A 27,620-nucleotide genomic window follows, 5' to 3' on the forward strand; every position below is an offset into this window, starting at 1 on the left:
AGAACTGGGTTCCAGTAAGAGTTCCCCTCTATCATCAAGAGACCCAAGCACAGAGAAGCCCACCTATTCTAGGAAATGACGATCGGGAACTTCACTTAGGCTTGTTTAAATTTCACCAGAACAGGAAATTTGCACATCTATTTTGAAAGATTAACTATCAAAGATAAACAGTGTGGGGGGAATGATTTAATGGCAGATTAATGTTTAATAAAATTCTGTTTCTTCATTAAACTTAAAAAGTAAGACAACCGGAATGTACATCAGAATAATTTATTGCATGACTTGGTAATTAGTTCTAACATTAGATCAAAACAAATCTTTACACTGTGTACAAACTATGATGCCCTCCGCGCCACCTTTCACAATGAATTTAACCTCAAAATACTGATATATGCAGAATGGTATTGCTTTAAAAGGTCATATTTTACAAGCTCCGTTGGTAAAGCTTGTGAGTGCATTTCTTAGAGAGAAAAGCGCCCAGTCACGGTTACCACACATTTCCATCTGTGCAACACCGCAAGAGCGTGAGGATCCCTTCTATGTGCTGCTGTCTATAAACCAAATATTAATTTTCCATTTCAGTCCATTAGTGACGTTAGTCCAACTACTTGAATCTGTAAGTGAAATAAATTAGTCTTGAATTACTGTTATTGCACACCAAAGTAAAACGAAACCACAAATGCATCACACCCAGCTTTGATTAAGTGTGTCCAGCACAAGCTCTTGATGACCTCTAGAATATTAAGTGTTAAATATTAAACATTAAAACACGCCTAAAAAAAAAAATGAAAAACTTGCCTCAGCCTTAAAGAAAGGAAGAGAACACCTCGATACTAATAATTAACAACGTAACTGCATGAACGAAAACGGGCATATTTATCCTGCGTCGGCAGATTGCAGAATCTTACAGAAAGCAAGCAAACGCATGAAGGTACGGCAGTGACATAAACGCTCAGGAATGAAACTCGTCTACATCAGGTGTGTTCAACTGATGGAAAAAAACTCACTTTAGAAAGTGACCGACAAAAGCAAGTCAGCATTTTTTATACAAAGAGGCTTGGTGGAGCAAGAGTGGATGGTTGGATGAACCTTCTACGCTGCCAAAACTGAGCAAGAGTTCACAAGTTAAACACTGATGAATTAAAACGGGTCATTTTAAGCACATACTTTATCTGTTCCTTATGATCTCCAAATGATGACACAAAAGGGCTTAAAAAAAAAAAAAACTGTTGAAGTGCAAATGAATGTTCAACCCAAATGAAATATACCTTCAGAAAAGAGCACCGCTGGATAGACCCAGAAGTCTTTGTACATTCCTCAGTTAAGACTGGTAAAATCAAGCGGGCAGTCCCCACCAACCCACTCAGATATATATTTATACGAACTCGCCCTTCTCTCTGTCTGCACACACACACACACACACTCTCGAACAGTCGCACACAATCACAAAACAGTCACACATGCAGAGAAACAGCTGGAACACCTCAGCACCAGAGAAGGAAGAATAACGCACGACAGAAAAAAAAAACTGTGCTTTAAGCAGCACTCGTGATGAACAATAATGTCATTGTTCTGAGAGTGCCGTTTTCCTCTGAAATGCATCATGGTTTTGATGTGAAGAGAAGTATTGTTAACCGCTGTGTTGACAGTCGGCAACTACACAGAAACAATTGAGGACGAGAATCACTAAAGCTGAAAGCATGTGAAAACCAGAATCGGTCATGCTCATATTGAGTAATCAATAGAACATGCATTTCATGCTTTAGTAACCTGGCCCTAATTTCTTCAGTACATTTTAGTTTTAGTAGCACTAGACATCCTATCAGTCTATCGCGGTCTCCACCTCCAGGTCTGGGTCGTCCTCTTGGTCGGTCGTGACGCCCGCAGAGTCTGTCTCGGGCTGAGTCATAGGTACCTCCCTCTGAACCTTCGTCAAATCCTCAGTTTCTTCACTAAGCAAATGCCCAGACTCAGGAGATGCCTCATCTTCCTCTGGTATGACTGGAATATCCTTCCTGTCGTCTTGAGACTGTACGTCCACTGCTATCATATGGTCATCTGTTTGGCCAGCAGAAATCTCATCCGCATCCTGGAGGGAGGACTGGGTGCTGAAGGAGCGCAGGCGAGGCGGGTCGGCGGGGGGCAGCAGGGTCAAGGAGTCCACGCTCAGAGTTTCGGCATCATTGTTAGACAGGAGAGAGATGGTGGGTTGGGGTGCAGGGGTGAGGCTAGGCGCCAGGGAAAGTCCTGAAACAGGGAGAACAGGGTTGGTTAATCCCGACAGACCTCTCCTTACTTTTGGAGGAGGTGGGTGTGACACGCATTCAGAAACATCTATTCATACTGAACAGGCAAACAAGGCAAAGGCAGTAATGCAGACAGTGTGGAGGAGGAGAATGTTAGCTTTATTAGGTTGTTTGTAATGTGTCTAAGTTTGTGTGTGCTATGATAAATAAATGTGTGAGCTTAGAAGTTCTGCTAAGATGATTGACAAAGAGAATGGATTGATAGATGGCTAGATGCATCGATAGGCAGGTAGAAAGGTAGATGGACAAACAGGTAGAAACGTAGATCTGACATTCTATCTGAGCTAGATAGGTCAAATAATAGATAGATGGCTAGATCGACCAATAGATAAATAGATAGTTGGTTGGATTGATAGATGGCTAGATAGTAGGAAAGCAGACAAACAGCTAGACAGAGATAGATGTCTGCGAAAAATAATTATATGAATGTAAAAAGAGGAACCTGAATGGCAGAGAGCAACAGAAGTGACCAGATAAATAATAAAACGAGTGAAGGGCTGAAAAACAGGTTCTAGGGTGGAATTAATTTAAAGAGTCTTTGGATGTCATCAGCTTGCTAATACCATGCACTTCTAAAGAGAAGTTTCACAGTTTCTACAATGATGTTTACACACACACACACACACACACACACACACACACACACACACACACACACACACACACACACACACACACACACACACACACACACACACACACACACACACACACACACACACCTTTAGTTTTTTAATAGCACAATGGCAGTCACTGGAAACTAAGGGGGACACTCTGCATAGTCAATCTACATTAAAGCGTCACACGGACATGCCTGTTACGTCTGCCTGGAGCTCTAAACCCATTCTCCACCGTGCCTGTCATCCTCTGACAGAGAAAACACGCACCTCCGGCCTTCCCTGCCAGACCTGACTAGAGAACAGAGGGACAGATCAGAACGCATCCTACAGACATTAATTACAGCATCTAATCTAAAGGGTGCATTGAGCAAAACCTACAGCCAAAGGATATTATCAACTAGAAATAACATGCAATTCTATAGCTCAGAACATGCTTAACCATTGGTGCTCATGCAGGTGATCTGGGTTCGAGTCTAGCATGAAAAATATCTTGATCCTATTCCTCCTCTCTCTCCCAATGATTTTGTGACTCTTCCCTATATCTAGATATCTAATAAAAGAGGAAAAGGGGCACAAATAAAATTTAGTAGTGAACTTAAATGACCCTTCAAAATCCATTTTACTTCTATAATGAGCCAATGCAAATGAGAGGCAGAAGATTTTTATTACATTTTGATACACTATAAATTTATTTTATTTGGAATAACATGCACTCATGAAATGTGCACAATAAGATGGCAAAATAAGAAGGCAAAAAAGGTCAATTTGAATTTCTTGTTGACTTTAACTCTATGCAGGTTGCATACATGCAACCACACTTACACTAAACAGTCTCTGTCATAACAGACATGTACCGAGGAAGAAGAAATCGATGTCAGTCTCACCACAAATCCACACCTTCAAAACAATACGTCATCTGCTACCGCTGCTTCTGTTTCTAAGAACTTCTCTTCAAAGATGTACCACCCCACGAAGCATTAACAAACAGTGAATGTGGTCCGCTTACACTGCTGCACTCTGTTGTTTGTGACAGTGGCCCTTATAGAAACAACTTATTCATGTGACTTCAGAAGACTATTTTTCCAATTTTTTAGAGACACTATTAAATATGGACAGTTTCACTTCAGACAACCCCCAAAAGGTCACTGTATTCCAAAATAGATCATTATAGTGATTCCGAGAATAAAAGGAACAGAGATACATAGTGAAAGAAAAAAAAAAGCCCATGACCGTATTAGTTAAACGCCCCCGCCACAAGAAAGAAATCTGTAGGAGACTTCACAGAGGCCACAATACTCCACTCCTCTGTTCAGAGAATCAGCCAAAAGATTGGTTCCTGGTCTCTTGTGGTGTGAAGACTTTTTGATCTTTCAGGTTTTTCCAAAACCATACCCGACCACCAGTGTTCAGCTCAGGAAGGCAGCGTGGGAGGCAGAGAGTGAGATAAAGCACCAAATGGCTACACAGAACTTTAGAGGTGAACAAAGTCCTTCAGGGACCCTTGTTCTATACCCAGCAAACAAATTAAAGGAAGTTCATTTCAAAAGGAACATTTTGTCATCCTTTAATCACCCTCAAGTTGTTTCAAACCTGTATGAATTGCTTTCTGCTGCTGAACACAAAGGAAGATATTTTGAGAATGTCAGTAACCAGACAGTTGATATCCCATTGACTTCCATAGTAGAAAAAAATACTATGAAATTCAATGGGATATCAACTGTCTGGATACTGACATTCTTCAAAATATCTTCCTTTGTGTTCAGCAGCAGAAAGAGGGTGAGTAAATGATGACTTGAGTTTCATTCTGAAGTGAACTATTCCTTTAATTTCCGAGAGGCCCTTTAGGGGAACATTTAACAGTTGTAAAATAGTCTTCCACTTAAAGATCTACTTGACCATTGCTTACCATAGAATTTCTTTCTAAATGTGACAAAATTGACTGGCTGACAAGTGCGCAAAAGGATGAAGTGGAAAGAACATGTAATTACATGTATATACACATTCAATCATGCATACATGCCCTTGAATTAGCAAAGAATTAGTGTATGAGCTGTGAGGCTTTGAGTGTATAGAAAAGTATCGAAACATGAGTCTTAAGGTCCATTCACACCAAGAACGATGACTATATTAGTGTCCACACTAACGCACGATCTGTCTCTTATAAGAACGTGCTGCAGTTATATCGTCTACCACTTTAAATGCTTGCACTCTATAAAGTCGGATGGATTCTGATTGGCTGTCAATGTTTTTAACATTCATCAGCTGGGGTGATTCCAATAATATCATTATCGCTATATATGTGGTGTGGACTTCCCTATTCTCAAGAATGATTATTCAAACTTTATATTCATAATTATTGCCGTTTTTATGAATGGGGCTTTAATCATACAGCAATAATACTGCTGCGGCAGTTTAAAATCTTCATTTACAGGTGTGTGACTATAAAACTAACACCTTAAAAGCTACTGGGACAGAGTTTAAAATCCCACCCTACATTTTTTTCTCATTCCAGAAGCTGTTTCACTGAGGGAATAGGGAAGAAAAGACTATTTCAACTTCCGTGTCATGCAAAATCATAATAAATTGCAATTCAAGAATGTTAATTTCTGCACTAGCAATGCCAAAGTCATGGCTTCAATTCCCAGGGAATGTAGAAACTGATAAAATGTCTAACTTGAAAGCATAAATGTAAGTCGCAATGCAATTATTGCAATTATTAACTTAAGAACTCCAATCTTATTCCAGATCTGTGGAAATGCATACCTAGTGTTAAACTCGCAGAACAAAATCAAAATCACTCTTTATGTGGCGACTGACTGACAGAAAGACATATGATGATGCGAGACACAAATGACCAGCACTGTTTGCTGAAAATATACAAAGGAAAATAAATAATAGTTTTAATGGCCGAAATTCCATTAAAACTATTATTTAAAAAAAGAAAAAAAGAAAAATTCCATTTAAAAAAGAAAAGAAATAAAATGAATTGTCTGGCAATTTTTTAATTTTTTTAAAGTCTATTAAGTCTGATCTACCATGTGAGAAAACAAAAATGATTATGCAATCTGCTTCTTTGCTAACCTGATACTCATGTGGAGGTGCTTAGATTCAGATGAGGGTGTGTCGTAGCATTTGTGTGTGAAGTGTTTTGGTTTTTCAGTAAAAGCAGTTGATAGTAAAATGGGGTGGTTGAGCAAAAGTAGCGAAGGGAGTGGCATGTATGTAATTGTGTGTTTTACCTGTTTGACTCGGTGTTGCGGTGTGTGTGGATGGGCTGCTGGATGTGACAAAGTCACATGTGCCGGTGGGGCCACTAGAAGGTGGTGAGGTGAAGGAAGTTGATGTGGAGTTGTGCTGGGCAACGTGAGCAACTGCAAAACCTGGAAAACAAAACACATGGTCACATATAGATAGCTAAAACACGGACAGACAAATCAGTGAATGTCCTGCAATACTTTCAATTTTAAACTTTTTTTACTGATAAAAACCAGCAGGAACTGTGGCTTAGTTGATAGAACAGGTGCGGGTTTGAGCCTGGTCATCCCCCTATCTTGTCAAAATATTTTGTTTCCAAAGTAAATTTAAAAAAGATGAAAATAAGGAAGCTTTATATACACAAACAAATACACAACCTTTCTTGCTAATAACTGAAACAAATCAGATTCCTAAATTTTGGTACAAATGAGCACAACCTTAAAGTGATCCAGTGGCAGACAATGAACAGGTCAGGCTTTTTAAAACACTTGGCATCACACCAAGACTTCTGGGAACCACAATCTCTTTTACCTGAACCAACAACACATCATCAACAGGGACTGAGAGACAGCTATTAGTCATCTGTTTCCCTAAACAGAGAACTAACTTTTGTGAAATTAAGAGAATCACAATCCTACTCAAATCTGAAAGTATCGGTACATTTTGTAAATATTGAGAGATTTGCTCTTTGTAGCGAAGGGGCTTTTGAAGGGGGAGAATTCAGCATCAATTCGTCTTGGGAATGAGAGATGCAAGTGCTGCACATGGTCGGAGGAATTTTGAGGGATTCCTCTTGCAGAACAGTGGCCAGGTCGCTATGTGATGCTGGTGGAGGAAACGCAATAACTAAATCAGCATATTATCACCTGAAAAATATTGCAAGAATTAGATGCTTTGTTTCCAGTCAAGACTTAGAAAAACTTGTGCATGCTTTCATCACCAGTAGGGTGGATTATTGTAATGGACTTCTCACTGGCCTTCCCAAAAAGACCATAAGACAGTTGCAGCTCATACAGAACGCTGCTGCTAGGATTCTGAGCAGAACCAGAAAATATGAACACATCACACCAGTCCTCAGGTCTTTACACTGGCTGCCAGTTACATTTAGGATTGATTTTAAAGTATTATTACTGGTATATAAATCATTCAATGGCCTAGGACCTCAATACATTGCAGATATGCTCACTGAATATAAACCCAACAGATCACTCAGATCATTAGGATCACATCGGCTAGAAATACCAAGGGTTCACTCTAAGCATGGTGAGTCTGCTTTTAGCTACTATGCCAGCCGCAGCTGGAACCAGCTTCCAGAAGAGATCAGATGTGCTCCTACAGTAGTCACATTCAAATCCAGACTCAAAACACATCTGTTTAACTGTGCATTTACTGAATGAGCACTGTGCCACTGTTCGTCCGACTGTTTGCACTGTATTTTATTTTATGTTTTAATTATTCTGATTTCTGTATTTTATCTTTTATTCTAAACTGTTTTAATTATTCTGATTTCTTTTGATTATTTTAATTTCTTCTATGTAAAGCACTTTGAATTACCATTGTGTATGAAATGTGCTATATAAATAAACTTGCCTTGCCTTGCCTTGCCTTTCACACGGATCCGCGAAAATGACTAAAAACTATGTATTCTGCTGCAAGGCCATTAGATGGCTATGAAACACTATAAATTGAACACGTAATACGCATGTGCATGACAACATCAGTTTCAGAGATTGGCGTTTTTGTTGTTTACACTGAGACAGTTTTCGAAAGTTCCAGGCACCCAAAACGCCGTTGTCGTGTAAATGAATGGCCAAAACGTAAGTTAAGTTTTTAGTTAAAAAAAAAAAACGTGTTGTGTAAACAGCCCCTTAATTCTGCAGTCAGTTGGGCAGCTGTGTTTTTATGCTTTTTGTATATAATCCGGGTTAATACCTGGACATCCCCTTCAGACAGCTTCCTATTGATTCGACAGTTACTCCTGTTGGATGTGTTTCGGATCCTTTGTGGTGGTATGCCAATATTACCCTAATTCAACCTTCACACTCTGATCTTACTGATGGAATGTAAAATCACTGAAGATTAGCCAACAGGCCGCACGTATATAGGTGTGAAACCTCAAACACTTATTGCCAGTGTTTCAGTTTCATTGTCCAACCAATTTATACAGGATTTGAAATTAACTTTGTCACTCATCAGCCAATTTGGCTACTAAATTTTGAAGTTACAAGCCATTCAGAACTTCTACTAGCTAAAACATAAATATCAGAAATAATCCAGATTAACAAAGTCACTGCTTAGATTTAACTATATTTATTATTAAATCAGATTCTGAATCATTGTATTGTTTTTAGCTTTACGACAGTCAATATTTCTTTTGCAGATACCATTCAAACAAAATAAAATGGAAATAAAAATGAAATTCTCTGTGACTTCTTATAACTTCGGAGTTTACCTGCACATAGCAATAAAGACAGGGTGCTTTTTGGACATGCATCATTTATGAGAATGGGTTAATTGTCTCTAAAGGCTCTGGTGGAGCGTTAACCGCAGCATGCAGGCTTCATTCTGTTCTTGCGTTCAAGTTCAAGGAGGCAGTCCAAAACAGTAGATCACAATACAGGCAAAAGTTCACTTCAAGAATGAACAAAGTGGTGTCAATGAGATTGGATTAAGGTATTTGAAAAAAAAAAAAACAGCGGAAAGAAAATTATCTTCTGAAAATGTAAAATGTCCTGTATATGAAGCATATTTATTCAAGCCACCAAAACAAACCTGTTACTGAAAAGTGCACAATACATAATATTCTAGGGTTAAGTCAGTACCATACATACAATAGTTTTCCATTAAAATACAATGATTTAGGACAAATATGAGTAAGTCGTAGTTGTATACGGCACGTAGAAAACACGGTCATAGAAAACAACGTGTTCGAATTTTGAACTTTCTCTCAGTGTGCATCTCAGTTTACGTGTAGCTTTTCTAATGTTGAAGGCACCTTTTAGGAGAAGGGGTCTGATAGCACAAGTGATAGAACATAAATTATGAATCATAACCCACTGAATTGGCTAATGTGTTGATATGCGTTACCCGCCACAGTGGATTTTCACCAGCATTTGACTGATGACTCTATATATACATATATATATATATATATATTAACACCCATCACTTGGCATTACCCACTGGTCTGGAACCAAAAGTCTAAATAAGGGCTGCATACTGACAGAACAGCTGGCAGAGAGGAAGCAATACCTAGAAACCTCAGACAAAACATAACTGTAACTTGGAGAAGCACTAGAGAAATTCTGGGGAAAACAAAATTAGGATGTGCAATTTTTCAGAAAATGATTCACGTTTCTGTGCAAATCTCCACATGTCCCTTTTAGAAACAAAAAATGCAAAGGAGGTAAATGTTTCACAACATATTAAATATAGCTTAAATATAACAAACAGGAACCTCTGATGTTCTGAGCACTGTCCTATAAAATATAAATTTCACATTAAGACAACTCATCTACCACCATGTGAGTGGAAAGATTACAGTTATAAAAAATGACTGAACGCATTGTTTTATACCTTTAAGTTATGCAGCAGCTTGCTCAAAAACCTACAATAAAATATATATTTTTTAAATTAACTTCAGCAATAATATACACCAAGGCATAGCTATAAGTGAAAAATAACTCTTACATTTAATTTATACATACAATGATGTATAAATATGTAATGGAGCCTGTGATGGTACCCCAGTCTTCAGTGTCACATGATACTTCAGAAATCATTCTAATATTATCTGATTTGGTCCTCAAGAAACATTTCTAAATATTATTAATGTTGAAAACGTTAGAAGAACTCTTTACTTAAAATAAACTTCAAAAGAACATTTTATTTGAAATAGTAAAGGCTTTTAAATTATTATCTTTCGAAACTATTTTAATCGATTTCATGCAATCTTGCTTAATAAAAGTATTAATTATTTTCCACAGAAAATATGCACTAGTGGATAACAGCTGGCCGCTTAAAAAGATAGTTCACACAAAAATGAAAATTACCCAATGATTCACTCAACCTCAAGCCTTCCTAGGTATCTATGACTTTCTTCTTTCAGACGAATAAAATTGGCCGTCTGTCGGAAGTTAGTTATTTTAGTTGATTAAGTTTTAAACATTGATATTTTTCTTACACAAAGCATCGTTTCAGAAGGCCTTTATTATCCCCCCCAGAGCCGTATGGATTTACTTTTATCATGGATCAAAATCTCAACCTCCATTCACTGCCATCATAAAGCTTGGAAGAGCCAGGACATTTTTTGATATAACTATCCCTGTAATCTTCTGTGAATTCCTCTTAATCATTCAAATATTTACCTGGAACTTTATCTACGGAGGCGAAGGCTGGGCCACGTCTGGACTGGTCATAAAAGCGGAAAGGCAGAGATGATGTAACAGATGGTTGGCTAAAGCCCAGAACCTCTGTGGAAGGCTGAACAGGAAGGTCCAATAGAGCTGGAGGATGAATATTTATGGAAGGAAGGGGAAACAAAGAGAACATGAGTAAAATAAAGAAGAAGTGTCTTTCTATGTCATGCTAAAGGCTACTTATGCCAATCATTGTCATAATAAACTTACATTATACTTATGAAAATACCAGGGCCCAAGTTTGAAGAACGTCATATCATATCATATCATATATATGATTTTAGAACAAATCAAATAGGATTATAATCATGTATTTCTTAGGTTTCATATTTCATCTTTTTTGTCTTTTCCCTGTGCATTTGTTGATACCAGACTTCATACGTGTTAAATTACATTTACTCCGGTAAACTCCCTCTATTGCTCTGGCTAAAAGGATCAGTATAGTGAGACGGAAGACAGCACTTAAACATCCTAATAGAAATCTAATAGAAATGCTCATTCTTTGTAAATAAATGTGACAAACATATCAAAATCTAAATATTCGTTAAAATATCATAAGTCTTTGGATTTAAAAGCCATATCGGAGTGGTTTTGTGCTTTCCTGTGATCACAAATAGACGATGCAATAAGTATGTGTTCTATTTTTATGTTAAATAATGATAAATAATGATAAATACCAGTTTGATTTGAGATGCACTACTGACATAAATGAATAAATTGCTGTCATTGTAACTTTTATTTTTATCGTTCATCATTGGTCAGACATCGATGCTGTAGTCTTAAGTCTGTACGTGAAGACCTAACGTCCACTTCTGTTTTGTGATCTAGCAAGTTTTCTTTCAGTTTTCCCCTTGCTGGTGATATGTTGGGGTTGTGTGATGTTTTCTCCAGGGAGGCGTTAAGTGTGGGTTTTAGGGCAGTGCTGTGGTGCTACTGGTTCAACAGTGGAAAGGCAGCTTGATTTTGGCCTCGCTGCTCGAGGTCCGAGACTATTGGCCCCACTTGGCCAGTTGTTAGCCCTGGCTCGCACTAGCCAGACAGTGGAAAAGCGGTTTTTGATTAACACATTTTTCTTCAGCTAGAAATTAAAACAAGCATTACATGTGAAAAAACCACGATAAAGGGAAATTCCATGTCTCTGGGAATTGTTCCAATTAACTGTAAAGCACCTGGCATCCTTTCATTTGAAATGTTATTCAGGCATGTTAAAGTATAACTAAAGTCTAGGAGGTCTGAGAAAGTATAATTTATAAACTGATATGAGCTGCTGTAAAAAAATAGTTTATGGCTTTGTCTTCAAGGCAGTTTACAGCTAAAAAGCAGCCAAGGCCTGACCTGCAATCCTCTGCATTTTCATGCGCCTGGCCTGGATACGGCCCTTGGCTAGTCGCTGTTTGGCGATGATGCAGCGAATATGGTCTGCAAAAATGAAGTTAGCCTGCAGGATGGGGACAGGCTTGGCGTGAGGGTTAGACGTGGGCTTGTGTATGATGATGTTCAGAGCCCTGCTGTCATCTTCTACTCCTGAAACCTGCATGTCCTGTGAACATATGCAGATGATTAAAATTGAGTCATCAATTTATGCAGGTTCCTAAGACTAAAAAAGCAAGAAGTATTTTAAAGTATAAAATTTTCATTTTATTGTTTTCATTTTATTTGTTCATTCATTTTATTTAACTTATTTGCATTTGCTTTATTTTTTTCTTTGGGTGTGGCTATATGTATGTCTTGCTATCACTCCTTACATCTCACAATAATTATTTAGCTGCAAATAATGTCATAATTGTTGTGCTAACAAAAAGCTGAATGGTGTCACTTAAGACTGAGCCTTGCTAAAAAGAACGATTTGTAAAATGCCTAATTATGATTAATTTTGTTCAAACATGCAGCACTAATCAGTTTTAACTGAAAATATCATGTGATACACAAAGTGAAAATTATAATGTGATCATTTTAAAATTTCATTTTATTATTACAGTTGATTTGATTTCACCCCAGCCTATTATCACATTAATGCAAGGTAGGGTGCTTAACAGCTGGTTTAAAGGTATTTCATCCATAATGGGTTGCTTGGAATTGTTTATGAACACTCATGTCCCCATATTAAAATTAAGTAATGTCAGTATCATTACTTAAGGTACAATAAGTAAGAATTTTGTAATAAAATATCCCGAGATCACATGTACAGTGTGATACATTTCCTGCAGTTGTGTACTTACAATATCCCAAATGTTCCCAAAAATGTTTAATTTCAAAGAAATTCCAATTTTAAATAATGGCTTGTCCCGGACTCCCTGTTCACTTGTCGCCTGTCAATGACGTAATATCCACGTTATCCCTGTTTTCCGCTTGTACTGCCATAGTAACCATGGCGACAGACGTGGACAACAGCATTACGTCTAGTGGCAAGCTCACGCAGTTGTCGTTTAGTTCAAACATTATGGATCATGGCAAGCAGACTGTGGGACAAAAGGAGAACTTAAACGAGGATCAATATCAGCGTGGCGTTCTCGAGATGCAGAGAGCTCCACGTCCGCGACAAACTTCGACTTGACAGAGACGCTGCTCTTGCATGTACTTTATTAGACAGGTGAGCAAATGTACATAAAACTAATCAATGTTATATAGCTCAACATGATGAAATGTTAGAATATGATCAATATGTTATTCAAATGTTGATCCAGCTTACTGCTAGTCTCATACACCCAACAAACTAACACATGGAATAACATTGTAACTTTTAATCCACTCAAATGCAGTTTAGTGTGATAGTGTAGACCAAGTGAAACAGCGCTGCGTTACCTCACAGGTTTCATTCGTCTAATAAACTGACCTGTGTGAGTATTAATACAGCACATTCGGTTAGTTCAGTAGAATGAAATGTCCTTATTCATTTATATCCGCGGGACTCGCGTGTGGCGCTGATATCTGTCTCTCATTAGCAATCGCGCCCTGCTTCATACCACAGTGATGTTAAAAAACATAAATGTATTCACTCATCCATAAACATTATTAGATCCATCAGCTTGACGACAAGTTCCATAATTCCGCTGGAATTATGCATCATCAACCTACGCCTTTGTTATTGTAAAAGGTTAGCGACCCCTAGTGACGAAAAAAATTACATATTGCAGCTTTAATTCATAAAATCATTAAAATCAAAGTTCATGACATTCTTTTACTAGTTAAAAAACTACTTGAATATATTTTAATTAGTAATCTGTCATATAAAATAATATATAATGATATTATTGAAAGTTAAAGCTCCAGTCGTCAAGTCTGGCAGATTGAGTGGACTTAGGCAAAATTTTGAATGTTTACAACTCTCATGCCCCTCCCCCACTATCAACGAATACCCTCCCACCGAGTTCGTGGCTTCGTGCTCGTCAGTGCCAGTGCACCAGATTTTCTGTGAACGCGCCCGTCTCATCAGCATCCATCAACACCATGAAGTATTTTGTTATTGTTGTTTTGTCATTTTGGAGTAGATTGTTACGAAATGGATTACCCACCAATTAAACGTAAATAAACACCATCGTCTGTCTGAAACGCTATTATTGCTGTATGTGGCAGACATGGTCATTGTACATTTTTCTACTGCTTATATATCAGAGCTAGTAAGATAGCACATACAATAACAGTAGCTTTACTACTGTTCTTACTCTCGTAAGAAAGATAGAGTAGCATTGATTCTTCCTAAAATCCGAACTTTATCCCTTCATCTGGACATGTTTATCCACCTAACGTTACATTCACACGGATTTCAGTGCAAACAAAGGAAACTGCCCAACAAGTGCTAACGTTAGCTATCCATACCAACACATTTGGGCAAACATACTTAGATTACTAACATAACACTAAGAAATAAAGTAACTGGTTGATAAAGCACAATTACCTGTGGAGAAGAAATGTTGCAAGCTCTGCATCCAGCTTGAACCCAATTAAATCACGTAAATCTCTCCACCTTTCATTTACGCGCTTTCTTTCTTTACTTCTTTCTTTTCAGCAGGTGTTCTCTTTTCCTGTGTTGTTTTTGACCTCCTAGCTCTTGAGGTCAACCAAGGAATTGGAATCTTTTCCGCCATCACTCTTCATTACTGCGCGAACTTCAGGCGTGTGCATGTGATTGTAACGTTCGCGAGGGGTGGCGTGTGCACCCCCCTGCGCTGATTGGACCCGATGATCCGGGACGGGTGGATTTTTCCAAAACAAATAACACGCTCCAGGTGGAGTTAGAAGCTCGGGTTTTTTTCTAAAACCACTTTATTTATGTTGTTCTGTCGGATTATAGTGTCGATTTCACTGAATATGATCAAAAAATTGTTGCCGACGGGAGCTTTAATATAAAGTGTTGATTACATTTTAATGTAGTTTACAAATCCTCTGAGGCTTTAGTCATAAATATTAAGTTGGCTGGACAACCCCAAAGGGTTATGATGCAACATGCATTACCTAATTAATTATTTTAATTGATCTCGCTTTCAAATTGGGGCACTTTGTTCAGGGCAGTATAAATGCATTTCTGCAACTCTGAACAGCCAAAAACCTGATTTATGAAATTAAATTGGTTTGAGACAAGCCCTTAAATACCTTCCTTTGGTACATGCATTAACTTTAAAATCTGACAGGGAAGTTCCCTTCTGAGCATAAAAATCACAGTCTTGACAAGAATGTGGCAAAAGTGTACTTTTTTTGTTTGAGCGTCATGTTTGCAGTCTAGGAGTGGAAATGAAGCAGACCTGCAGAAGGCCGGCAAACTTGACAACACCCCAGCCAAGACGCTTTGAATCCGGTTCCACAAGACTCATCTGGTACACATCAACAGCCAGGAAGCGCTGAGCTTGAACCCCATCTTTACTCACTACCATGCAAGCAATAAGATCGCTGTTATCTAGAAGGGAAAAAGGACAAAAACACTTTTGTTTACGTTTAAATAATGGACAGTTAATTCCAAGGGTCCTTGAACAAACTTTCATAAATCAGTAAAACAAGTCATAAAGGTCAAAGTTCACACTGTGCAATAATTTCAAGCTATTAAAACAAACTCAGATGAAAAAGTTTGCCAAATATACAAGCAGGTTGAAGCAAGGAAGGATGCTTGCAGCAGCTTTTATTAAAACAAACTCTAAAACTCATAAACTGTATAACAAGACACAAGAACAGAACAATCAAACATAACAATACAACAACAGACAAGGAACAGACTGAAACAGAGGGGTTAAATACAAAGAAGAGCTGGGAACAATGAACTCATAATGACTAATTAAAAAGACAACAGGTGACAAGGATAACATCAATGAAACGCAGGGACAAACTGGGTGTGCCACAGGCAAACACAACATGAGCACAGACACTAAACATGACAAGAAGTCCAGAACTGCCTCACACACAATACCACATTCGATTAGTAGCCTCTGATCACATGCTTCAGGAAGTTTAGCATTAAAATTTCAATTCAGCCATTTAATCTATTTTGCTTAAAACATAAGGACTTGCCCATTTTAATATAGCCATTCATTTCCTATTTCACAAAGTGTTAAGAAAATGTCAGTGCTGAGTGATTTTAATCATATTAAAGAGACCTGGCATGAAATCAGACTGCACTCATGCGGGAGTTTTCAAAAACACTCCAATGAGTCATGACCAACACAGTATATCGCAGCTACATGGGTGGGTGGAGAAGGAGGTGAAGGAAGAAGGGGAGGGGTAAATAAGGGAGGTAGGTCATGAATGTTGGTTTCAGACCAACTGAACTACTAATAACTGAAACAGCATCGTCACAACTGAGGTTCTATGACTTGGTACCAGTTTCTCTTTGTGCTCTGCACTTCCTTAGAAGTCACACTGATGGGTTGAGGAATTACTTCAGAACTGAAAGAGCAAGGACCGCTCTTCCTTTTAACACATAGCCAACTTTTATGACAAAGACTTATATTGCCTCTGGGGAAAATGATCTGCTGTAATTCCAAGGAATGCCCACTTCCATGTAGTTACAGTTTGACTTGTTAACCAGACAGCTCACATTTTTAGAGCCACAAATACCATAATGCACACCAGTTCTGTGGAATCTTGTATCCTTAAGGGAGCTAGGGATGCACTTCATGGGTAGTCAAAAATGTTGGCCGATTCATTATAAAATTGTATTTTAAAATAGGAAACAGAACAGAGAGCATGAGTTTCAGTGCTTATAAATGACAGGCTTATTATGTGTAAACTGGGTGACTTCATAAAAAACAAAAACTTTTGATTGATTCAGAACAAATCTAATGAATCATTCAGAAACATTTGGTAACCAGTTTGACCAAACCATTAAAAGGACATTTATCAAAAGAATTCGCTCACTAATTGATATCACAAGGCAATATAGCCAACAAAATAAGTTAAAGCAAAACATAACCATGATATCTTCTACATTCTGTACATTTATTGACTCTTCTGATACTTTTAAGATGTTTTCAAAGATTTTTTTAATGTTGATAATTGTGATTACTATTGTAAAAATCATTTTGAATCAACAAATCTAATGAATCATTTAGATCAATTTAATTTTACAGATTATTTGAGAATAATATTATAAAATTTCCTAACTAACCAAACATTCACACCAGTGCTATATATATATATATATATATATATATATATATATATATATATATATATATATATATATATATATACACACACACTGCCGTTCAAAAGTTTTGGATCGGTACATTTAAAAAAAGAAAAGAGTTTTTAAAAGAAATCTCTCAGGCTCACCAATTTTTTGAATAAAAATACAAAAGACAGTAATATTGTGAATTGTTATTACAATTTAAAATAACTAATTTACAATTTAAAATATTCCAGTCTTCAGTGTCACATGATCCTCCAGAAATCTTTCTAATATGGTGATTTGCTCCTCAAGAAAGAATATTATTATTATCAATGTTAAATCTACAGTGTATATCTTAAAAAAAATGTTTTTTCAGGCCAAATTATAACTAAAAATGTACGGTATGTCCACTTTATGATATCTTTGCCTACCATATTAACATTACCTGATATTTCTAGGTATTCCATGAATCATGATGTAAAAGTCAAATATTAAGGGGACATTCACACAGAATACATTTTTGCTTTTGAAAAACATGAGACGCGGGCTGTGGAATTTGGGAAATATACAAGGTCTCGAGATGTGTATTTTAAAAGTTGAATTTTTAACTTGAGCACTGTTTTTTGAGAATGCTGTGTCCTGCACACGATGCAGCACAATACGCGAGACGCAAGCACAACAGTCAAACACGTCCATCTAGTGTGCGTTTTTACACTGAAAAACAATGGAAAAGTAGTGCAGTGGAATGAAAAACCGTGTTCCGTGTGAATGGCCCCAAATAATCTAGAAAATTTGAAAAAAATCTTCAGCACATGATAATTGTATTTACTGCAGAACAAACTCACTCTAACCCTGTATACGAGTAACCAAATCAGACCATCCAGACCACCAAGTGAATCATCAATAGACTCAGGACAGATACATCCTGTTTAATTTCAAGATAAAATGTAATGTGCATTTGCATTTGATCAAAATCCCATTAATAGAAAAGATATCTGCTCTCAAACAAAGTGGGGGTGGGGTGTTACATGCAAATGTACCATGTGACCAAGTATTCAAGGTGTGACATTTTTTCTGAGAACTTCTTCAGAAAGTGTTCACATGTCATGTGTATTAATCATTATGTGTATGCATGCAAAAAATACACAAGAACATGTGGTTGTAGGTCTTTCAGTTAATGTGTTTAAAAAAAACTGACAGCAAAGAGCGGAAAATATTCAGCAAGGATTCATGCAAGTTCACACAATGCACTGTGATGCTTCTACAGTGTTGCATGTATGCATCATTTCCTGCACATCTAAAAATAACACAGAACAGTGGCATGTCACTTTCTCAGGTCGATCTGTCTGCCTATTTGCTGACTGTCTCTGATCTATGCGTCTATCTGTCTGACCGTCTCATCCACTCACTGATGAGCTATTCCAGGATTCACATTAAAAAGGACATCAAAAGGCCAATGTTATCACAAGTCATGAGGATGCAAGACATGCCAGCTGTAAACAGCAGTTACTGTTAAGTAGGGGCTGTACAAGAGATTTTCCAGATAGGAAAATTAGAGATGATTTTATGTGCTAAAATGCTTTATAGACATACAGTGGGGGTCCAAAAGTTTGAAACCGCTAGAGAAAATGCTCCATGAATTCTAACGATGTTATCCAGCAGGATTTGAGAATGATCCAAATTTATTGTCACAAATTTGATGATTAGTGACCTACGAATGAGAGTGCAAAATCTTAAATATTTCTTTTTTAAGGTTTTTAGGATTTTGAACAGAAGAAATAGTTTACCAATTTTTCTGAATGATTCACTGAATCATGAATTGAACTGATTCAAATGATTCATTTTGAGCATTAAGAATATTTCAAAACACAGAAATGGTTCACAAATTCATATGAATGATTCATTAGATTCAAATAATTTTGAAATGTACAAAAAACAAAGAAATGGTTCACAAATTCATCTGAACGATTTAATTTTATCTGAATCAAAGTTATTAATTTTTAGGATTTTGACATTTTCAAAACAAGATATTTTATTCATTGCACGTTTCAATTTTAGATTTTGAATCCCCGATTTTCAATGTAATCTCATAACATTTGGACCACATTGTACTTTAAATAACCAAGTTCAATGCCAGACTAACAGACTTAGTTAAATCATCATCTCTTTGACCTTCTTTGACCAACATTCTCTTTGAAATGAATATTGCTCTAACACATTTGTGAATTCTAGTGAATCAACCGGTTCAAACCTACAACTACAGTCATCAAACAGTCATCCAGATGTCACGGCTTGTGCATTAACCCTTTTATGCGCAAACGGCTGTGAGACAGGAAGCAGTAGTGGGTTGATTTGGCAGCCAAATCTGAGCTTCCTCCCACCTGCTCACACTTCCAAGGCCCATTCTGCCCACTCTCTGACCCAGCCTGTAGGTGCTTCTCAAGCAGCCTTACTGTTAGACATGAGATATACTGGAAGAGCTCAAGGCTGCTGCCCACAACGGCTGCACCAGCTCTAGCAAAGGCCTCTGTAACAGTGGAAGGTCTGAGTCAGTTAGCTTTCACACACCCCCTCTTACCTGTCAAAGTGTGAGGGTCTGAGTTAACCAGGACACCTGGACAAAAGAACTGAGCTAGAGAAGCTGAGACAAGGGGCTTCCATGCAACACATCAGGGGTGAAATGAGAATCGGTTAACAGTACAAACCCACAGATTGCATTGCATGAAAGAGGTGCATAGGCGACGAGTGTGATTTCATCATGTGTGGTAAACACTTTGTGACTGAGTGTGAGATACAACTTGGAAGGTCATAACATGGAACTCAAAACCAAGAAGATGGTCACAGTTCACAAGAAATATATCGGCATCATGTTCTTTTTCTATTAAAAGAATCAAGCAAAGGGCTGCCATTTTATCTTTGCCTAACTGCACCTTATCTGATACCACCGAAAAATGAGTTCACAAAATTCAGTTTATGTGAATCACTCAGCTGTGGAAGTTAGTTATCAAGCTATCGCAAAGATTCACAGGAAAATTGGTGGTGAGGCTTTTAAAGCTAAGACAGGATGTTATAAGTGAGGTAGGATTCATTAGATTTCAGTTATAAATAAAGCAGATTATGATATTGCATAAATGCTATGAAAGAAAATAATTGTTTTGCTGTTTGGCAAGTAAAAACATTTTTTGGCAGGGCCAATAAAAATCTGAATTACTAGAAGAAAAATCCTTCCAGTTGAGCTCTGACAACGGAAAAACGATTCGCAAGACCGACTCATTTGAAAATCGATTTGCAAGACAAACTCATTTGTAGAGTGTTGCATCAGGTTTCTGTGATTCTTACTGAGGTCAAGCACATCGTCAGTCTTGATGAGATCCTCCGGTCGGGTGAGAGGAAGTTGAGTTTCTGATTCACCCTGCAGCTGTAGGGACAGGGAGCGCAGCATGAAGAACACACGGATAGCCTGCAGGGACACACAAAAACAATTAAAGATGCTACAGCAATTAATCAATCATAAAACAAGCAAAAACAATGGTTTTAGAGATGCTCCAAACACACGATCGCAACCGTGTTTTTTTTGTTTTTTTTTGGGGACAATCTCTATTCTGGACTTGAATGAACAATGTTGCAATCATTTCCCAAAATGTTATTTGTGCGGAAATATTTCTGTAAACAGGACATTAACACAGGCCAGAGATGGGACACGCTGAAGACTGAATCAACGAGGAGAGAAAATTCTATATCAGTCACAGCAAGCTCACTGTTCGTGAAGCTTTTAAAAAAAAAAATGTTTCCAGCCACCACCAGGGTTTTTGATTATTCTCGTAAAAAGGCAAATTTTGTGCAAAAAGCTGAGAAAATCGTGTTTTTGTCAAAGACTAGGTCTGGATCGGATTCAGAATGATGGTCAAGATTCAGTAGAGTAGATCAAGTTCATCAACACCCCCAAAGCTTAACAGTCCTGTACCTCGCCCTTGGTCGACATTTCACGATGTAACATTTGGCAGTTTTGATTTATATGCTGTTTAATGTTGAGATGATCGCGTTACTTTACATATGCATCTGCTTACATATTCTATCACTTGTTTCTGCTTCTTCACCTGTGTTTTGATCAAGAGATACAATACTCTTTCGGAAGATGTAAAATAGCGCCCCCTACTATATAACAGTGAAAACACTGAAAGGAGGAAATTTCCGTCAATAGCTGGGAAGTGTTGTCTCATAAATTACGGAAATTTCCATCAATGACGGGGAATTAGTTAAAGTAGTGTTTGCTACTTTGACATAGTGCAGTGCTGCTATGTGTACCATAAGTGCCACTTACTATCAAAGAGTGAATTTGCATTTCCATTAATTTCAAAATGCAATGTTTTATGTAGCATGATTTTACAAAGCTAAAATCAGATCATTCTGTTTTTTAAATGAAATCAACTGCTCATGCTACATGTGTCTAGCATCATTGTTTGAATCGTGATTAAAATGCAGTAGTTGTTTCTAATTTTTTGTAGAAAAATTCAAATCATGATTTGAGTCTTCCTGGAATTTATGTCCTACATGAGCAACAAGAATTATTTTAAAATATACTTTGAAATATTATGTAAATATAATATGCATCTCAAATATTAAAATATCATCAATGTATCTCAAACAAAGAACACATCTATATCCAAATGTCAGCTGTTTTCCTGTGACATTACCTAGAGTTGTCATGATATCAAAGTTTCAGTAAGAGTTCAGTACAACTCTTGGTGAACCCACTTTCAAAACTCATATAATATTGAACACACTGCATTATGTAGAAAGTTAAAAATGAAGGGGGAAAAAACAACAGTAAAACATGTTCTTCATTGAAGTAAACAGCTTTCCAAAAGTTTTTTTAATGTATAAATCCAATGTAATTTATACAAATGTAAAATATCAATACTTAAATTGCTGCTATAGTCTTCACTTAATGATTAATGCATATAATATTAATAGTACTTATTCAAAGTTGTAGGGAGTTTTACTGAGAAACAGCTCTACAGTTACTTTCAACCATTTCAACAATTTTTCTTTAGGCTTAAATTGTGTACATGCTAAACCAAGAAGTGCACTTGACCAATCATGTGCACAGCTGCATCACCAAACACACATGAACGTTTAAAATCAGCTGTTTGCCATTCAGACTGTGCATGGGTATCAAATTAAGTCAATACCGATCCTGCAGAAAGCCTGGTATTGTTATAATTCTAAGACACATAAAATCCATTTCCAAAATGCTTTGGAATGTTTCCCAGGAGACAAACAGTGCAAACACTGGCCAAGAAACACATGCATTCTTTGATTGTGAGAAAAGGTTCAGGGAGTTTCTAGATGAAGCCAAAATGTTTGACAAAAGGCCACGAGACCCACCCATTTAATTTAATCTCAGACCTTTCAGCATGAGTATATATGTTCATCACTGACCCTGCGTGTCCTCTCGACATCTCCACAGGGCAATCGCTTCACAAAGTCAATGCCGGTAAGAGGGGTGCCAGTGGGAGGAAGTAAAATGGAGGCATCCATCATAAGATACTCCACGTTTAGGGGCTTATTCTACATACAGATGACACATAAACAAAGAACACGAGCAACTTAATGGGTGCTAGACCAACAAACAAACAACAAATTCAAGCGTTTTTTGAGTTTTACTGGACGAACCCCCCGATGAGTTGGGTTTGTTGGTCCAGTGTGAACATGTTATTTTTCACAACATTTAAAACCAACTTCCATTGCAAATCTTTTTTCTTTTTTTTTATGAAACACAAAAGGCACATTTTTAAAGAATATCCTGGCTACTATTTTCAATATGACAGTGAATGATGACTGGGGCTGTCAAGCTATAAAATGTAAATACAAGTATCATAAATGTGGACCATATGACTTAAATCCATGCTATTTCATGGTCCATATGGACTCAATACATAATATAGAGGAATTGTATGGCATGTTTTTATGGGGCTTTTATGGTAAAAGATCCACTCAACATAATTTTAACTGCAAGAAAATTAGCAACTAACGTCATTTTATTATTATTATTCTTTTGTGTCCCATGGAAGGAAATAATGAGTAGTGTCATTTTAGGTTAGCTAATTCTTTTTTAAACAAATTTTCTTAACGGAAACAGGAAAGAATTGTTTTGTAAGAGGAAGCAGTATAACCTAGGATTTAGTAGCCACACCTTATGCAGTAAATGCCAAATAGATAAAGGTTTCCTTTCAGATCAGAAGCAGGATGTGTTGCTGTATCATCAGGTTATGACAGACAGTAAGAGTGAAGTTGCAAATAAGAAAAAGTTTATGCGTTTAGTAAGGCTGCTTACCATCATGCTCCTGTACTCATCCTCAAACATGTCCAGGAAGATCTCCTCCCCCTGCAGAAAGAGGAACATTAATCGGAAAAATTGCCATAATAGAATTGCCAAATCAATACTACCTTTCAAATGATTGGGGTCAGTAATTTTATTTCTAAATAAATTTATACTTGTGAAATTTGTGTAATAAGCTTGTAACAAACTTAAAAAACAAGACCTTACCTGACTTCCTAGGTTGCCTATGAAGGCTTGTAAACTGTTTTTTATGTGAAGAAATCCAAAGGATCTGACCGTTAAGAGAGGCTTCAGAGAGATTAAATGCTTATACAGTATTCAGAATAATGCCAAAAGAGCTACTCTGTACTGTAATGTAAATGTGTCATGCAAAGAAAAGGGATTCATTTAAACTGTAGTCCCACATAGCCAGATCTATATAATCTAAAGTCTCAAACATAATTTATATTCAAACTGTCATAACAGAGTAATTTTAATGACCTCATTGGACAACATGATGCCAGTGAATTGCAGAGCTTGTGCAAACATATCGACATCACTATGATCAGATGCTTTCTTAACAGCTGTTTTCTCACCACTGTCATTTTTGTTGTTGTTGTTGTTATTGAGGAAAGCGCACAGCACATATTATTCATCTAAACATCGCTCTCAGCAGTGTGGATGGCGCCTGAATGTTCGTTAACAGTATATCATTGCAAAGGTATTTCTAACTTTTTACTTCTAAGGAAAGAATTAACTTTGCTGCGAGTATATCAGGACATGACTCATTACGTGTGCGCAAGTGTGAGCAAGAGCAATAAGTTGCTGGCTGTAGTTCACTTAACGGCCACCAGTATCGCTAATAACAAGGGTTTCTGAATTCTACTTTTAGCCCCTTTAAAATATACTGCAATAGAAAATGATAATGATATTTTACAATATTATTGTTTTTACTGTAATCATGTTCAAATAAATACAGCCTTGGTGAGCATATAGGAGACTTAATGCAAAAAAATCACAAAAATCTTGCTAACCCCAAACATTTGAACAGTAGTGTATATTAAGAAATATAAATAAATAAATCCCACTCATGGAATGGGAAATATAAACATTACTTGCAAGCTAAAATACAAAAGAAACTCTTAAGTAACATTTACCCTCATCCTTGAACTTTTTTACTTGCATAAACAAGGTTTTCTTATTCTAGGATGACAATATAAAATTCATTAAAAGAAAATGAATGATTGAATGTTATTATTCGACTTGTTTTACCATCTGACCTGGTACTATCAAGAGATCTATTGTAAACATGAATCAGTGTGAATGCTCAGTTCCATGAAAACGGTAGGGCAGGGACTACAGGAAATACAGATAGACTTAAGAAGATAATGAGCACGAGTAGTTAAATTAGAACAGTCAGACTCTTTTATATATACAGTACAAATCATTTATGGCCACTGCATAATTTTCATGCTTTCACTTCTGTTATTTTATAGTTTTGACCTCACTATTATGCTGTAGTGTGTGGACAATAGAAATGATAAAGAAAATGCAGGTGTGTCCCAACTCCTGACTGCTACTGTACATGTCTGGCACGTTTCTTGGAAGAGCTGGAACAAACTGATCCATTATGAGCACACGCTAGAAACACAGATGAGATACCAAAAAACAAAGCCACTCCCGGGACTATCCATACTCCCAGAACAGAACATACAGTACTGTGATTATTTATAGTCCTCACTCATATAACACATTTTGGATGATGACGGTTGGAATTTGCAGTCTGCATACTGCATTCTGAAAGAGATCTTTCTTTAAATTGTGAAAGCAAAACTGTCTGCTGCTCCCATGAATGTAAAACCGTATCACGCCATACCACTCAAATTTCACGAGTGAAAATGACTTCGGGGAAAATAAAAAGGTGGGGGGGAAAAGTGCTGCAGAATGAGGAATTAGTTGGAAAACAAATCTATCACTGTTGAGACAAATGGCAGAGTGGCCAAAACAAAAGCTGAACTTACTAGTGTACTTTGTAATCTTGCAGGAATCCAAGTACTCTATTCTGTTTAATAGTAGCTCACTTTCACAGAAATGACTCAATATGAATAAGCCACCAAGAGAACTGACACGTTTTAACAGGAAGCTGTTGGGATTTTCCTAAATATCAAAACAGCAAAGTCTTTAGGATGAGCTGTCTGAGCTTAATTATTCCTCAGACTTTGAAAGAAAATCAACAGCGAGTGGGGTGACTAAGAGATAATTATGAGAATTAGCATGAAGGTTTGTTGCCTATCTGTGTTCCAGTAAGTAAGTGACTTTTATTAGATCTGAAATAAAATATAAGAGCATCTTGCCTTATAAAATCGCCTCAGAAGGTGAAGACTCTCTTCTCTGGCACCCTAAAAAAAGAAAACATCATCATAGCAATGGTATGATTGAGTTACACAATATAAACAAGTAAATTATCCTAGTTCCTGCTCTGTCTGCTATCAAAATAAGAATGAAAGAAACTGTTACACAATGTACAAAAAAAAAATACTGGGAAAATCCTAAGTGTGCTAAGTATGTGTTAAGAAACAACCAATAAATTAGAAATATGTTGTAATCCGTCTTGAATAATTTTGTTTGCAGAGGGTGATGAGGTAGCATGACTTTTTCATTTTTCATTTGACTATGAATTTTCAATATACCTTTTTCAATTATTGTGAAAGATCAGTGTTGGGCAAGTTACTTTTAAAAAGTAATTAGTTACAGTTACTAGATACTTCTTCCAAAAAGTAACTAAATTAGTTACTCAGTAACAAATTATAAAAGTAACTAGTTACTTCAGAAAGTAACTATTTCGTTACTTTCAAGTAAAGTTTTAAATGCTCAAATGTGACCCCATCTCCACCCCTCTTTAAAGGAACTTAAAATACATGTGCATGTTCAATTATTTATGATAAATCTGAATATCATAATGAAATTGACACTTAATACGATACATTATTAACAGAAACGATGTACACAAATCTGAACTATTTTAATGTTGTTGTGGGACACAAGTCACACCTTGTTTTTTTTTTAACACAAGGACAATAATAATCATCAGAGATGCACGCGATTACGTTTAGAAATAGACAATCCTTGTTTCTAAATCCACCAAGCAAATATATTGTCAATTTTATAAACTTTTATAAAACCAGCCAATATAATCACAATGAACACATCCAAAATAAAATAGCCTATTTAAGATATATAAAAACTCCAAAACGTGTAATTTGTAAACAAAATTATTTATGCACGAAATCCAGCATAAACTCCGGCACAATCTGCATATTTTTAAACTCTCAAGGCAGTTGTTATATATATATGTTAAATATTTAATTTTGGATGTGTTCATTGTGATTATACTGGCTGGGTTTATAAAAGTTGTAAAATTTACAGGATATCTTTGCTTGGGGCATTTGGAAACAAAGCTTGTCTATTTCCGAACGTAATCACGTGCATCTCTGATGATTATACTGTGTGTGTTGACACACACCGTTAAAACAATCAGCGGATGGCAGGCGGGTGCGGCTTTAAAAATTGGTCAAAAAACGTTGGTGTGAATGGATAGCCCATACGTGCATCTCTACTGCCCACTAACCAAGGAAGAACAGTAAAAAAAGGATTTGTCTCTCGGCAGAGAGATCTAGTTGGTCTGATGAAAAAAACAGCTTTATTTATAGTAACGCGCCACATTTTCTGGATGATGTGATGGCTGCCATATTGCGCCAGAACGCCCACCACACACCAGCTTACTGGTGGAGAGGAGACAGTGATGAAGCCAATCAGTATATATATATATATATATATATATATTTTTTTTTTTTTTTTAACACAAGGACAATAATAATCATGTATCATATATATAATCAATAATCAATAATCATATATATATATGGGGATGATTAGGAGGCCATGATGGACAGAGGCCACTGGGCAAATTTGGCCAGGATGCCGGGGTTAAACCCCTACTCTTTTTACGAAGGACATCCTAGGATTTTTAATGACCACAGAGAGTCAGGACCTCGGTTTAACATCTCATCGGAAGGACAGTGCTCTTTGACAGTATAGTATCCC

The 27,620-nt window shown here is 36.9% G+C and overlaps 1 protein-coding gene across 6 annotated transcripts in view; it reads right to left on the reverse strand.

Annotated features, from left to right (window-relative positions):
• Nucleotides 1-254: 254 nt before the first annotated feature.
• clec16a (C-type lectin domain containing 16A) overlaps nucleotides 255-27,620 on the reverse strand; it is a 57,415-nt gene continuing 30,049 nt past the window's right edge. For 3 of the 6 annotated variants that reach the window (XM_077212542.1, XM_077212541.1, XM_077212544.1), the window contains 9 exons: nucleotides 25,871-25,915; nucleotides 23,532-23,582; nucleotides 22,637-22,765; nucleotides 20,534-20,654; nucleotides 15,339-15,490; nucleotides 11,935-12,139; nucleotides 10,549-10,686; nucleotides 6,166-6,306; nucleotides 255-2,247 (listed from right to left, as the gene is read on the reverse strand). In XM_077212542.1, coding sequence (XP_077068657.1) covers nucleotides 1,823-2,247; nucleotides 6,166-6,306; nucleotides 10,549-10,686; nucleotides 11,935-12,139; nucleotides 15,339-15,490; nucleotides 20,534-20,654; nucleotides 22,637-22,765; nucleotides 23,532-23,582; nucleotides 25,871-25,915 — 1,407 coding nt within the window. In that variant the 3' untranslated portion in view covers nucleotides 255-1,822. Of the gene's footprint in view, nucleotides 2,248-3,028; nucleotides 3,219-6,165; nucleotides 6,307-10,548; nucleotides 10,687-11,934; nucleotides 12,140-15,338; nucleotides 15,491-20,533; nucleotides 20,655-22,636; nucleotides 22,766-23,531; nucleotides 23,583-25,870; nucleotides 25,916-27,620 lie in introns of all 6 variants that reach the window. The other 3 variants (XM_077212546.1, XM_077212545.1, XR_013196781.1) reach the window with 2 other exon arrangements.

Source organism: Siphateles boraxobius, unplaced genomic scaffold (genome assembly GCF_051911475.1).
Source record: "Siphateles boraxobius isolate OS27281-9 unplaced genomic scaffold, OSU_SipBor_1 66, whole genome shotgun sequence".
Taxonomy (NCBI): domain Eukaryota; kingdom Metazoa; phylum Chordata; class Actinopteri; order Cypriniformes; family Leuciscidae; genus Siphateles; species Siphateles boraxobius.